The sequence below is a fragment of the Nematolebias whitei genome, chromosome 3, assembly GCF_014905685.2.
Source record: "Nematolebias whitei isolate Nwh7 chromosome 3, NemWhi1, whole genome shotgun sequence".
Classification (NCBI taxonomy): Eukaryota; Metazoa; Chordata; class Actinopteri; order Cyprinodontiformes; family Rivulidae; genus Nematolebias; species Nematolebias whitei.
The window spans coordinates 15,850,109-15,864,764 of record NC_056500.1 but is presented as its reverse complement, the minus strand read 5'-3'; the positions used below and the strand labels follow the sequence as shown (position 1 = coordinate 15,864,764).

General features: G+C 38.5%; 2 protein-coding genes across 4 annotated transcripts in view; one reads left to right on the top strand and one right to left on the bottom strand.

Moving 5' to 3' along the window:
* The first annotated feature begins 649 nt into the window (after positions 1 to 649).
* lim2.2 (lens intrinsic membrane protein 2.2) lies at positions 650 to 2,614 on the top strand. Of its 2 annotated transcripts, XM_037674562.1 has the most exons (5): positions 650 to 698; positions 1,427 to 1,649; positions 1,804 to 1,944; positions 2,089 to 2,223; positions 2,468 to 2,614. In XM_037674562.1, exons 2-5 carry the CDS (start codon positions 1,472 to 1,474, stop codon positions 2,536 to 2,538), a joined length of 525 nt encoding a protein of 174 aa, XP_037530490.1. In that variant the 5' UTR covers positions 650 to 698; positions 1,427 to 1,471; the 3' UTR covers positions 2,539 to 2,614. The 2 variants fall into 2 exon arrangements, with proteins under 2 accessions (XP_037530490.1, XP_037530491.1); XM_037674563.1 differs by lacking the exon at positions 650 to 698 and having other exon boundaries at positions 1,403 to 1,649.
* Positions 2,615 to 4,750: 2,136 nt separating this feature from the next.
* si:zfos-943e10.1 (GRAM domain-containing protein 2B) overlaps positions 4,751 to 14,656 on the bottom strand; it is a 15,612-nt gene continuing 5,706 nt past the window's right edge. The window contains exons 1-13 of one of the 2 annotated variants that reach the window (XM_037698036.1): positions 12,312 to 12,491; positions 11,114 to 11,287; positions 10,559 to 10,622; positions 10,371 to 10,443; positions 10,184 to 10,287; positions 9,999 to 10,097; positions 9,805 to 9,876; positions 8,763 to 8,828; positions 8,510 to 8,594; positions 8,137 to 8,226; positions 7,916 to 8,015; positions 7,208 to 7,315; positions 4,751 to 6,244 (exon numbers count right to left, since the gene is read on the bottom strand). In XM_037698036.1, coding sequence (XP_037553964.1) covers positions 6,226 to 6,244; positions 7,208 to 7,315; positions 7,916 to 8,015; positions 8,137 to 8,226; positions 8,510 to 8,594; positions 8,763 to 8,828; positions 9,805 to 9,876; positions 9,999 to 10,097; positions 10,184 to 10,287; positions 10,371 to 10,443; positions 10,559 to 10,622; positions 11,114 to 11,287; positions 12,312 to 12,370 — 1,113 coding nt within the window. In that variant the 5' untranslated portion in view covers positions 12,371 to 12,491 and the 3' untranslated portion in view covers positions 4,751 to 6,225. Of the gene's footprint in view, positions 6,245 to 7,207; positions 7,316 to 7,915; positions 8,016 to 8,136; positions 8,227 to 8,509; positions 8,595 to 8,762; positions 8,829 to 9,804; positions 9,877 to 9,998; positions 10,098 to 10,183; positions 10,288 to 10,370; positions 10,444 to 10,558; positions 10,623 to 11,113; positions 11,288 to 12,311; positions 12,492 to 14,656 lie in introns of those variants that run through there. The other variant, XM_037698035.1, reaches the window with a different exon arrangement.

Below are 14,656 nucleotides of genomic sequence, written 5' to 3'. Positions count from 1 at the left end.
ACCTGTTGTGCCACCTTGCTGCCCAGGATGAAACATCTATAAAAAAAAAACGCCCAGATGACCAGACTGAACCTTGGTTTTTTTTTACCTGGATTATTGAGCATGAATTTTGATGTTTTGAACCAGGTTGGCTATGGCTGCCTCAGATTAGTAAACAGGGGCAAGGGCGTGCCCCAGAAACCATCTTATCACCAGCAAACTGGTTGGTCAACTATGTGAGTAAGCCACTTATTGGACTGAGTTTGTTGTGGCTCCTCAGACTGATGAAGTTCTTTGGATGAAGGACAAAATATCTCAACGAAAAGAAAAAAAAAAAACATCCAGATGACCTGACTGAACTTTGTTGGATTTTTTTACCTGGAATGTTGAGCATGAACTTTGACATTAGGTAAATAATTAATGGGTTTTATGCACTTGATGCTTTTCAATTTACTAAAAAAAAAACACAACAACTATTCATTATTGTTCAGTAACAGAACAAAAATCATGCATTGAACAAAATCAAGTGCATGGGGGCAGCCAGTGGGGTGACAGCGGGATGGAGGTTATGGCAGCGAGGGGATTTGCCGCCACTCACATGCTGCACTCGATCATTCCCCCCTTTGTTTCCTGGACAATGAGGGACTGAGGTACAGGGCTTAAAAAGGATAGGCACAGTTAGAGGCAGCGACCCTGGAGCGAGACCGACCAAAGTAAAGGTAACGGAGATAAAAACATCTGGAATTACATAGAATGTGTATTTACTGCACACCCAGGAGGATGAGACTGTCTTTAAGGCGTTAGAGAGCATCTGTGAAGCTGACTATAGGAGGCAGAGATTGAGGATTGGGTCTTTTCCTCTTTATGGAAAATATTTGTGCAGTTTCTGAGCTTGACCTCATTATCAATGGTTTCTCATTATTAGATACTTTTTGATATAAGGTGAACTTTGGTGTGCGTTGGGTTACTTTGGCCTTTTTAAAGAGATGCAAGGAGAAGAAGAGTTTACATCAGCCAATGAAAGGTTGCTGGCCGAGTGACAGAGGGCCTCAGTGCTGACCGGTCTGTTAACTTTTTTGGAACAGTTTGTGATGCCTGGAGGGGAATTAATGGTGAACAAAGGCTCTGATCTGCCTGGCAGGCAGGCCTATTGTCAGACCTGTTGGCTGCAACCGATTTCACAGCACTTTGAAAAGTGTCACTTCATCAGAAAGTTTTAATTAAATTAAGTATTTTTAAGATGTGATAATTTATTTCACTGGTTAAAAAAAAAAAAAAAATCTAGTTTTATGCATTTACTAGTAGGAGACAAAAATAGTTGGTTTGCAGCATTTAGTGAATAATTCCACAACTTAAAAGTGACTAAGGTGGAGAAACCAAAAGGAAACTTTAATGTCAAATTGCATGGAAAACGTGATTTTTATTTTGTCCTCTACTTCCTGAACAGTTGCTGAATGTTTAAAAGGACAGTGTTTTCCAAGTCCTCTCCACGATGCTGTACACTTTAGCAGGAGGAGGCACTCTGTGCGGCGTGGCCACACTCGTGCTTCTCATCGTTTCCACAGCGACAGACTTCTGGATGCAGTATCGATACTCTGGCAGCTCAGCCAATCAGGGCCTTTGGAGGTTCTGCATCAACCACAAATGCCATGCACACACCATCGCTGTGGGTGAGTATCTGACAAGAGGCACGAGGTTCAGAAAGGTTAGAAAACTTGAAGTTCCTCTAAATGTATGTGGATTGTTAAATTCTTGAACCTGATTGAAACCCACTTATTAGAATCTGGACTTTAAGTGCACGTTCATTGTGTGTTTGCGGTCCAGCTTTCTGGGATGCTACACGGGCCTTCATGCTGCTGGCAGTGCTGAGCTGTTTTGCTGGCATCATTCTGGGTCTGAGTGCTTTCACTAATGGCACCAAGAACAAGAGAGTCCGTACAGGTGGCATCGCTCTGGTCCTGTCAGGTAACCAGGAACTATCCCAAAAACAAAATGTTTTACTGAGGCTGCTGACGCGTTGTGACGTCATGAGCTTCAGGAGTGTTTTGGATCAAGTGCAGCTCTTTTCAACGCTGTTTTAACTAATCGTCTTTTGCGTTTTTATACCAGGTTTCCTTGCTCTTCTGGCTTTGGCAATTTACACTGGTGTGACCGTCACTTTCTTTGGTAAACGCTTCGTGGACTGGCGCTTCTCCTGGTCTTACATCATCGGCTGGGTTGCTGTCGTTTTGGCTTTTGCAGCAGGTTTTTAATCATCTTTTTATTTTTTGAGAGATATTTATTTATTGCATCTTATCAGAATAGCTGCTTTGCTTTAGTTTGTATCAAATATATTTTTGCTGTTATAACTAGTACAACCCATGCCTTTTGTGTGCTTGTGAATTTGGAGACGATTAACTCGTCATCAGCATCTCACACCTGATTGACTGCATTTGAAGATGTCCTATGGAATATTAAAGCTAAAACAAACTTATTTTATTTTCTTTAGGTGTGTTTCAGCTCTGTGCTTACAGACAAACCAGTGCTGCACTGGCTCCTTCAAACAACCCGGACAGCTGAGCAGGATGGAGAAGTCACAACTGCTTTCAGTAGAATAAACACAGAATCAGAAAATCCTGTATAGTTTTAATTGTAACTCGATGATCTTTTGTAATAGTTTCTTTTGCCTCCAAAAATAAGTGTCTTTACTATTTGCTTTGCCAGTTTTATGGAATAATGAGACACTTCACACATGGGTGAATTACCTTTGGACAAAAACACTAAAAAGTTTTAAGAATACATTTAATGACAAAGCAATGACTGAAGGTGTAGCTAATCTGATTTTAAACCATTTTCACTTAATCAGACTTTTACAGAACCGAATCTTTAATGAATCAAGTTTAGTCAATGTAAAAATAGTGGGATTGCTTTGCAGCAGTTTTTCAGTGCAAGAGATTCCCCACTAGATGATGCTAAACAACCAACAAGGTACAACTCTGCACAATTTCATTACATGTAAAGTAAAAGTAAAGTGCTAGGTCATCATTGTATGTTCCCATACAATGGTGAAGTTATTGCTTTGCATTTGACCAATCACACCTGGGATACACCCAGGTGGAGCAGTGGGCAGCTGTGTAGGCTGCCAGGGAGCAATTGGGGATTGGGTGTCTTGCTCAGACACACGTGTGGGAATGGCTGGGGATTGAGCCTGGAGCTCTCTGGTCCCGAGTCGGCTGCCCTGCCTCTACCCCATGTTTGTTTCTGGGCATTCCCTTTTCTAGAAGTTCTAACAAATGGTAAAGAAACTTCTTAAATCAAGATCAGTTTTGATTAGACTTTCAACAAACATTGTATTTTTTGTAATGTCATTACATCGAGGGTATTGATAGGCCTGTCACGATAAACAATCAAATTAAATCTCATGATAAATGAAAATTATCTACCTCACTTTCATTTATTGGCTTTATCGTTTGTCTGTTTCTACTGAAGACACTGGATGACAAAAAGCTCAACTCTGGTGCTCTTCACTGACTCGTCCCTTTCTCTTTAAAATCCATTTCCAAAATTGAGATTTTGGATTGCTTGTAGCCAAGCTGAGAAGTTAAGCTACAAGCCAAGCCAACAGGCTGACCTCTGGGAAAACAAAAGTCCTGTTTTTGTTGAAGCTTCAAAATTCAGTTTAAACCCGTGCCTTCATATAAAAAGTTTGTTTTTCTGAGAAAAAAAAAAAAGTCGAGAACTTGTTTACCGATTAAAAAATTTTTTTTTTTATATAAAGCTTTGTGTGAAAAATGCTATGCTAATTAGCTCAAACCACTCTAAGCATCCGCCATTTTGAGAACCAGACAGCTCATGTCATGTCAAGGGGTCTCCCTCCCATTTTTCTTAAAGACACACTGCTCACTCCCTCACTATCCATCCTGCCGTTCAGTCTTAAACTGCCATCCAGTGGTTAAAAAAAAAAAAAGGTACTACACACAAAACACAAACTTACATTTGACAATTACTAATTGTCAAATTTCAAACAATATCATTTATCGTAATAATTTTTGAGACAATTAATCGCCCAGCAAAATTTGTTATCGTGACAGGCCTAGGTATAGACTATTTTAACGATGGTATAGAAAGCCAGCATATTGAATGAATAAACTGAATGACACTCCCCAAGTCCAGGTACACCGTTCATTCAAGCAGGAATACAAAATGAAAAAAAAAAAAAATATATCAATATTATTTCCAAACATTTGTTTTATTTTACAATAGCAAAGCAATCTCCCAGAGATTACTTTAAATTACACAGAATGCGAATAAATACATAGAGAAAGCCATAGTAGATTTAAGGACATGGACAATTGGTACAAAATTATTTACAATACTCTAGTGCAAAAATCACACAAAAATGGTCCTCATCCAGAGTGTTGAAACGGTCAACAGGAGGACAGTTTGTGAGTGCTGCCCCCCCGGTGACGTTTGTGGTTTGGTAAAAACATTTGCATTATTCACGACACTTCTGGATGAGGATGTAGCAGAAGTTGATTCACTCACTACAGATGTTGAAATATGGTATGGACACGTTTTGTTGGGTTAAAAAACAAAATCAAATGAGGGGAAGAACGAAGCAGCAAGCATTCTCAGGAGCTCAATGCAGTTAATTTAAAGTCGAGGATTTTTATTCTCCCTCGTAAAGAAGTCGAGGAACAAAGAGGTGCAAAACGTGAAACCCATCATGAACATTAGACAATGACACGACAAGCTGGAACAGCTAAAACCAAATGGCAGGTTGTGCCCACCAACCCTGAGTGAAATTAATTTGTAATAAAACAAAACTGAGCACAATCAAATCCCACAGAATGCCAGCTTTACCATTTCTCCCACCAATCAAACAGAGACGTGTTGGATGGCGACAGGCACAACACGTTTTTAAAGTGCGCTCGCTCACTTGAGCTGTTCCTCACTCATTTCTTTTAAAACCATTTCTTCCTGACCAACACGAAAGCTTCACTTAAAAACAGCACACAAACATAAATTACTTATTTTTCATGCATATTTTGTTGCATATTGAAATTTCCTTTTTAGGACCATTTGCTTTGCTTTTGAAAATTCAAGACCTTACAGGAAATGTGGGTATAAAGTTTCCTTTGATAGGAGCGAAATGTATGAACAGTTTCAGTCGAGTGTCGATGCCTGCAGACACATGCATTAAAATACATTACCAGTGATTAGTCCTCCAGACGCCAGTCTCTGAAAGGTTTGTGCTTTAGCACAAAATGCTAGTTTTCCTGGTAGGTGGCACAGTTAAAACATTTCAACCAGACAGAATTAAAACCCAGTCTCAAAGACTAAAGTCATGGAAAACTGTTGAGAAAGCAGGTCTACACCTTTGAGACAACCTTCTTGTGTCTTGTTGTGCTAAGTACTTGTGCACTGATGCATTCATCCAGCAGAGACTGGAAGGAAAACTGAGCAATGATCATTAAACAAGTTTAAATCATGCCAAAGACGAGGAAAGTAATACTGCAATCATTACTGATTTGAGAGAGAGAGAAAGGATAAGACCATCAGGAAATCATGGAGCCTCGGTGGATTGAGCTACATTTAAGATTTTAGTCATTCCATCCCACACCAGATCACAAAAGTTTAAAACCAGTTGAACCAAAAACTTTCTGAATGTAAAGATGGAGACAGGACTGAACATACGGTTTAGCGATAAGAGGTTAGAGAAGAGAGAGAAAGTCATCCTCGTGCGCTCATGCAAAAGATGTGCACTGTGCGCATCTTTGGCTATGCATAGCATTATGTCTCCAGTATTGAGGTGCAGTAAAAAGCACTACAGCAGGCTAATGCTGACTGGTATAGCCCTATTCAGACTGCATGCTCAGGGAGAAGAGGACAATGGGCAACGGAAAATTCACAGATGTGGAACACTTTCTGCAAGTGCCCGACAACTTGGCTAGTGTGGCACCTTGCAGGGTTTGAGCCATTTGGCTTTGGTATTAACGGTCACGCTGCAACCAGGCAGTGTGAGAACAGTTTTGGCTTGGCTCTGGGTGACAAAGCTGTGGCATGTCCTTTAGTTTATCGCACAAGGAGGAAGTGTAGCTTTTCAAGTTAACATCTCTGAAATTGCACTGGTTGGCCACTCTCTCTGTGTAACAGCACAGGCCATGTTGAGATCAAAGTCTGAGTACATTAAAGGTTGCCCTTTGAGTTCTGCTGAGAAGATCTTCCAGTCATGAGTCCACCAATCTTGCTCTCCATTGCCGACTGTTACGTTTCTTTATGATACCTGTTGAGAGCAACGAAAGCTGTAAGATCAGTGCAACAATGATGAATACAGTTTTTGTAGGGGAAAAAAACCCCTGTTCTAAACTACCAGAATGTGTCACAAGAATGAGAACTTTAACAGTAGTTTTATCGAAAACTAGAGAGTCTTGATGTCATTTCAGCTGAAGTGGTTTTTCTATGACTAAGCTAAGAGAAGATGTCAAAGTACTCTGACATACTGGAGCAAACACTTAAAGAAAGCACCACAAATGTTCAAGAAACTACAAAAAGATGAAGAATCGATAATAAAAGTGTTAAAGACAGGCATGATTTGGCTTGTACCAACTCTACAGTTTAATTACTGGCTGAAGTTATGGAGGTTATGTTTGTTAGAAACTTAACTCTATAAACCAGCGGTTTGACACAAACACTTAAACCCATCGTTCTTGAATGGGCTTTTAGTTTGTAGTCGTTGAATACTGCATTTCACCCACTTCCTTTTCTTAGTTTGGTACTTGTGAATTTCCATTTTGGTTGGGTTTTACACCTGCACCAAGAGAAAACTTCTGCCTTTTGTAATTCTAACAGAATGTATAAAACTTCAGACAGCAACAAAGTGCAAAAACAGTCACTGCAGATCTGAGCATTGATTAAAAAAATTGGGCCTCACATCACTAAACATGACAGGATAATAAAAGCTATATACTCATGAGTTTTAAGACTATTCAAGTGAAAAAGATGGAGCTCAATTTACAAAAACTAAACGACTACAAAACAAAAACCACAAACTGAAGTTTGCAGATTCGCCCACCAGGTGGAAGCACTAAACAGTTCAGAATTTAAAGCGGAGAGATTAATGCAAGCTTTTAACCTATAAAGTTTCTATTCAACAGCAAGGTGTTATGTACCAGTGTTCATTCATTGTGGGCATCATAAGCTGTCCAGCACAAAGCAACAAAAACACAAATGAAAGGAGACATCTTACCCGTTCTGTAAAGTGAACTCTGGCAGAGCACCGAGGGATGTTAGTTGTTCCTCAAGGGCCACAATTCGCAGAGCGATGTAACCCGAAGACAGAAGCAGCAGCACAACCCTGGAACACGGATAACATTTCACACTTTAGGACCAGCTGCACCAAACTTTGTTCTATAACAACTACACAAAAATAATGAGAAAACAAAAAAAAATCACTTAAGAAGGTAAACTTAATGTAAACAGTTTAACAAAACACTAATTACAAACATCACATAACAGATTACAGATTTGAAAAGAATCTTATTTGTAACCAGGAAAAAAAAAAAAGTTTTCTTAAGGGATTGTGACTTTCAGAGGGAGAAGTAGATTATGAAAAGATTAAACCAGGGTTCCCAGCATTTCATCAAAACAAAACAATCAATATAATTAATTATATATCATCAGAAATTAAAAAGCTACCATGGCCAATCAGTGTGGAGACATGTACTTTGTACACTGTAGGAGCAGAACGTGGACTCAGTGATACTAGAACACTATAGCATTAATGTACGCACACATCAAAACTTCTAAAAGATCTTTTAAACGAGCAAATCACTTCAAATTCCCTGAGTTTTCCCATCTTAAAAAGTTTTCCTTTGTTTGCAGAGTTGCTGGGAACCCTGTAAAAGAGCTGAGCGGGAGGAGACGGGACAGACAAAAGAAAAGTGGTGCTGCTTACAAAATCAAGTAAATGAAGAGAAGGGTGTTGACGGTGCTGGCCTCCCTCTGAACCAGCAGAGACTTGGCTTTCTCCGTCACATTCCACACCCACGATCCACCTGGAAGGTAAACAAAGCATGAATATCATGACTCTTTCTTTCCATTTCAGATTATATCTATTCATCAGCATCCAGCCTGCTTTTTGTTCTCTGTCACGGCAGCTTGAATATAAAGTCCTACCTGACTCTGAGAGCTCCTCTGAGGATGAGCTGTCACTTTCCTGCATGTGCAGGCTCCTGAAAGCTGAACAGTTTCCATTAGGCACTGCTTCTACAGGAGGAGGAGATAAGAGACAAATATCAATGTTAAACTTCTTTCAGACCTTGAACTTTGAATGTCTAGTCTTTTACAGAAATGAGAAGATAACAGCAGCAAAACAAACTTTGTTTTGCTTTAAGTCAATCAAAAATGAGCATTTATTTAAGCCTTAAAAAAAAGGACGAACATGTTTAATTTCTAAAAAAAAATTGCAAACATCTGTTACACCAGTAAAGTAAAACAAAAACAAAACTTGGCAGACAAGCACAAAGTACAAGAGAGCTTTGAAACCTACCTCTGTGAGGCTGGTCCTGCAAAGATGGAGTTCCAGAACCATCTGTGTGGTCGAAGCTGTCGTCCAAACTGGACTGGCTGGAGTTCTGTGTGACAAAAATAAATAAAAAGTTTACTTCAGAAACAAGTGATCTAAATGATCCCTCCTATACTATTGATTCTTATAAAAAACACTTCAGTAAAGTGTACTCGTATAACTTTAGACAGATTACTTTTTGCATTTTATTTGACTTTAGTCCACAAAAGAAACTTACCACAAGTTTGTTCTTTTCAAAGCTGTTTTCGCCTGAGAAGATGGGGCTACTGTTTGTGCTACGGTCCTGGAAGACAAAGAAAACATAGAACATTAGATTTCTGACAAATAGTCTGAACTTTGAAAGTTATAGAATGTACTTTTGTATTCTGCACTAACATGACACGATCTGTCAATCAATCCAGTAGAGTCAGCAACTGACCAATCAGTGGAGAACATGTACGGTAATTCAGACACACGCTACTCTGAGTGTTTAGATGGTGGAATACAGTTTATTCCATTAGCAAAACCTGAACGGAGTCGGGAAAAATGTAAAAGATGGATAAAAGCCTGAGGCCGACTTCATGAGCAGCTGAATACAGCAGTGATAAATGGGAACTACCACGTTTGTCTGTACGAAGGTAACTGCAAGTAAATAGTTTTTCTTGTCAATTAAATTGTATGGTTAATGTTTAAATTAAAGGTTAATGTTTAAATTAAAGGTTAATGTTTAAATTAAAGGTTAATGCTTAAAGCTAGCTGTGCTTTGTTTTGGGTGTTTTATATGTAGATGTTAAAAATTCTGGTTGCACAAGTTTAGTCTTTGAAATGTTCAGTTACACTAAATTGATATTGCACAAAGTGTTTCATTTGTGGTGTAAAGTAAAATTTACACTCTTGATACATACAGAGTTTCACTGAAAGGCAAAAATGCCTCACTAAATGTCTCAGGCAACGTTGTGAGCTTCACCACCTCAGCCATTACAGACATCTTGTTCATATGTCAGGTCAGCTCACCCTGGGTTATATTTCCACATGGGTCAAGCAATCTTACCGTCTGTCATGTAAGTTGCAAAATGGAAGTAGATTGGAAACAAATTAGACTCACTGACAAAGAAAGTTGCAACTTCGTTGCAACAAAGCAGCTGAAACACTGTACTTTTACAGTCTTTCACAACAACCATTAGCCAACTCTAATGCAGCCTCAATGTTTGTAGTGTCTTAACAGCAGCAGAATCGGGGTTTTTTTTTGTACTTTGTGATGTTTGGCCCAAGCTACTCACCTCTACCTGAGGACAAATGGAGCGCAGCAGCTGGTAACACGATTCTCTGTTCCGCAGCGACACAAAGAGGTACTGAACAATGACAAGAAAAGAAAAGCCATCTTTCTAGTAAATCTAATAAAAATCATCTCTCAAAAATAAATAAATTTGCTTTTGAGCATGATGCTATGATGGACTGGAGGTGATAAACTGACCTTTTCTCCTTCTGTGGTACGAATCGACAAGGCATTTGGTACCAGCAAAGCTGTATTCTGCTTCTTGACTGTGCGGATGGAGGAAACTGGAATTATAACCTGGAAAAGAAAACAAGTATAAAGATCAAACTTAGAAATCAGTTAAAGGCTAGATAAATATGTGCCAGGTTCAAAAAGAGGCCTACCTTGGTGTCCTTGAGCAAAACTGAGGAATAAAAATAGGCATAGGTTTCAGTGATGTAGAGTCGGCCATGATATGGCACTTCCCTTTGCAGGGCACAGATGTATGCTGGGAGGACAGAACAAACCTTTTTAGTGTCAGTTGGACAGTTTGTCATCATTTAAAATGATTTTTATCTCATTAAATGTTACCATGTATTAAGTCTTCACTCTCAGGAATGTCTGGAAACAACCTGTGGAATGTCTTGTTGTGTTTTGTGAAGCTCTGAAACAAGAAAATTCATTTTTGAAATTTAAAGGATAAAATACTAAAAAGAGATTCACAAAGATCCTGCTGATAATTACATCATGGTTTACAGTAAAAGCTGAGATGCACTCACACTTTGTGTGCCAGTACCGTCTGTCCTCTCGAAGCTTCTGCTGTCAACTTCAAATGTCTCCGACCTGCAGAGACACAAAGCCAGCTGTCGATGTTAACAGAAGCACAACATGAACACATTTCAAACGAGACCTTTCTAAAACATACTTAATGTGGACATTCTCTACCAACTCTGATGAGCCAACAAAAGCTTATTATGAGCATTATCAATACTGCAGGAGAGCCAATTACATTTGAACAGCTTAAATAAAAATACACAGCAGAGAACGAGTGAGAAAATCATTCTATTGTCTTGATGTTTTCATTCACTTTATTTCTCAATGCTAACAGAGAGCTTTGCCTAAAGCCACACAGACAGGCAGCAACAGCCCAACATTCATCTTTTCATCATTTATCACAAATATATTTCAAATACTTGAATCATGTGATGAAAAAGCTTTCAATGAGTGTGAAGTCATGTGTGTGTCATGACTGCGCAGCAGCTGAGAGTCAGGTCTTGTGATGAATGAATAAAACTTTGCTACAGTTGCTGTGACTGTTTCCCTGGGAGTCCTACCTGATGGCTACTTGTCTGGTGAGAGTTTTGTGTTGCTGTTGGATCTCGAGCTGGGCAGCCTCTAAACTCAAGGCTTTCCTCGCCTCCACCTTCTTGATGCTGCCATTGCTCAGGGTGCTCCTGCTCTTCTTGGCTTTGGCTGGCAGTCCACCACCACCTTCCACTGGGTAGCTGCTGGATAGAGGCAAACAAAAAGGAGAGAAACATGTTTAATCTTTCAAGCAGCGACTTGCATGAAAATATGAGCATGCAGAATGCATTTGTTTTGGGGAGACCGTTGTATAAACAGACATGTCACAACAGAATTACGGTTCTTGCATTTTTACCACTATGAAATGCACAAATCATCAAGTTACAACATCTGCTGATAAAATCTACTGCACGTCTTCTAAACCTCAATTAAATTTGACATTTCCTCCCCTTTCGGCTGCTACTTCTTCAGGGGCCTCCACAGCGAGCACAATTGCATGAAACCTCAAATATATACACAGTATATGTATTTAAGTCTACCATTGCAATTTATAGGAATCCAAAACAGTTGAAAACTATAATAAAAGTTGAAAACCCAACATTTAACAACAAACAAAAGCCTGAACATCCGTCATATGTAAAACCACATAAACAACCAAACCAAAATTTCTGTCCTTACACAGCAGCTTTTACAGAAACTGTTGGCATTTTGCTTTTCAATCATTTAGACGGAGTTGAGAAAAATAATTTAACTCCCTGAAAACTCAAGTTAAAAATATGTATCGTCAGAGAAAAGCTTAATCTTTATGATGTGCTGGTAGCGTTCATCATTTTCCTATAAAAAAATAAAATGTTAATGATGCACGTATCGTCCGCACTCAGACTAAACAAATGCTCATCCTTTCCAATCAGCTCCGTGTGATCTTAAATACACATCAGACTGGGCATTTTCATAGTGTGTGTGTGTGTGTGTGTGTGTTGGAGGGGATAACTACAGTCCGTAAATCTTTGAAAACCATGGCCTGTCCTTGACCAGAAAACAAACCCCATATTAACTGAAAGAACAGAGTAACCTGAAGGATAAACACAGACCAATAAACATGTCTACCATAACCGATTATGTAAATAAAGTATATGAGGAAAGTTAGATTTTTTGTAAACTAGATTTCACAAAAGAATAAATCAACTTTTAGATTGCTAAAACATAAAAAAAAGCTCAGAGGCTTACCTGCTAATTTTAAATCGCTTTGTTGAACGAAAACCTATATACCTACTCACAGTAGGCATTTCTTGTTCTACCAGATGGTCAAAATTAAATAAATAAATAAATAAAAAAACACAAAATCGGTTCAGTCTGAAAAATATAAACAGCTACAAACAAAGCAAGAACACGACTCTTCTACTATTGTAGCCCAAGACAAGTGTGCTAATTACGCTCTTTGCCACATCCTGACAGAAAAAGCTCTGCCGTGTTCTTTAGGATTCTGCTGGCAGAGCGGAAGCCACTTTGTGTTTGACGGTGGTGTGACACTCCGTAGTGGGTGACGTCAAGCACAGCCACACCTCCCAAAGCCAAGTATGCATGAAAAAGACCAGCCAATACATAGTCCCTGCCTTCTCCCCCTCCCTGTCTTACACAAGGACACATGCAGAGTGAGACAAGCAATTACATGTTTATGTGGATGGCCAATTCCACAAATTCTTCCACTAATTCATATTAATCCTGTCTGACAATCCAACGTCTTTATGTGAAGCAGGATGAGAACGTCTGTATCTAAGCAAACAGAAGAATTTCCTTCCTTTAACAAACACCTCAACTATCATGTAAAACTGAGGCAAGATCAGCTGATGGATATTTATTTTACCACCTGAAATTCAAAAGCTTTGGCAATACAAATATTAGAGATATGGTTGACTTATTAGCAAATGAACTTATCTAAACACATGGGAGGAAAAAAAAAACAAACAAAAAAAACAACTGTCATAACTACCGGTAATTCTGGGCATTTGTTTCATACCACTAAAGCAATCAGAAAAAGCATCACAACATTTTACTATGTGGCTTATCGTTTTACGACTTCTATTCTTAGTACAGTAAACTTTAATAACTAATGCGTGACTGGAAAAATAAAGCGATAGAAGTTTATAAATGTAATTTCAGTGGGAGGGCTAACCTACAACTGGTTTGGCAGTCATGTTAACATTCAAGGTGTCAATCATTAAAGTACAGAACAATAAATCTTAAGGTTTCAATGAAATGCAATCATTTACGAGTGTGCTTAAATTTATGGAAAACCAAGTTTATGGTTAGTTTTATCTATACTTTGTTCTCCATCAATAAATGTGTTCTATAGTTGAGGATAGAGTAAAAAAAAAAAAACGAACATTTGCACAAGTGAAGAAAAAAACAACTATATAAAAGTGTTTAGCTACAGCTTCATGTGCATTTATTTATTACACTTGGGCGGGGGTTAAAACACCAGGACAATTGAGTCAGTATTCAAATGCAATTAAACAGCAGGACAATTTCCTCTTTTTAATCTGTCATGACAAACTGTTTTACTTCAGAGTAAGAAGCTAATGTACATCACATGCGTCAGCATTCTGAGGTAACAAACTAAAACCCAAACTAGTTGCTCATTAGTGCCAACAGTTACTAATGATTCATCATTAGTGGAGAGTCAAAACTCAAAAACAAGCAGCATTTCAAGTATCCAAACTATCCATTATATGTTTTATATATAGGGGGACTGAGGATAAAATGGTAAACAGTTAAGCATAACAGAAGTACTCAAGATTAAAAAGTCATGTTATGGCAGACATTGCATGACAGCAATTAAAAGAGGGGAACAAAAATAAAAATAAATAAATCACTTGACCACAACAGGATAAAGACAGACTTTGTGTTTAGATGACCTACGCCCTCTTTAGCGGAGCGGTTTGAATTAGTAGTTTGCATTTACAAAGCAGAAGGTGACCTGTAGGATGGTGCATCATCCACAATGAGGAATTGACCTCTGGCCCACTTCCCTGATGGAAGTAGTTATGTCATAACTCCAAGGGGAAAAAAACAAAAACATTTTGAACATAGTATATACACACATCATCACTAAAATTAAATTATCGGTACGCACAACTAAACATTAAAAGTATCTTTAAAAAAAACAAAAAGATCAAAATAAACAATGATAATCGCAAGTGCAGTTTCTCTCATGTTGAACCTTACACCATGCCTTGTCCCGAGACAAAGCTCACATTAATTTACCAGCATTTGTTCCAGTAACATCTTACAAAGACACCCATGCCACACCAGGTTAACACCCTCGTCTGCTTTACAGATCACCTGTCTAATACAAAAATTAAAGTATTGCTTTATAAACTGAATACTTATTCATATATCCTGATGCATGCTCAATAATCCAGGTAGAACAATCCAAAAAAGTTCAATCTGGTCCTCTGGACATTCAAAAAAACAAAAAACAAAACAAAGCAAAAAAATCTAGAAACGTTTCGTCTCTCATCCAAGAGACTTCCTCAGTCTGAGGTGCTGTTTTCAGCTCAGTCTCTTAAATA

Excerpts from the sequence above, each read along its gene's own strand:
- lim2.2 (XM_037674562.1), top strand. The coding sequence starts at position 1,472 with ATGCTGTACACTTTAGCAGGAGGAGGCACTCTGTGCGGCGTGGCCACA. Across the intron at positions 1,650-1,803 it reads TGCACACACCATCGCTGTGG|CTTTCTGGGATGCTACACGG; the intron begins GTGAGTATCTGA and ends TTTGCGGTCCAG. Across the intron at positions 1,945-2,088 it reads CATCGCTCTGGTCCTGTCAG|GTTTCCTTGCTCTTCTGGCT; the intron begins GTAACCAGGAAC and ends TTTTTATACCAG.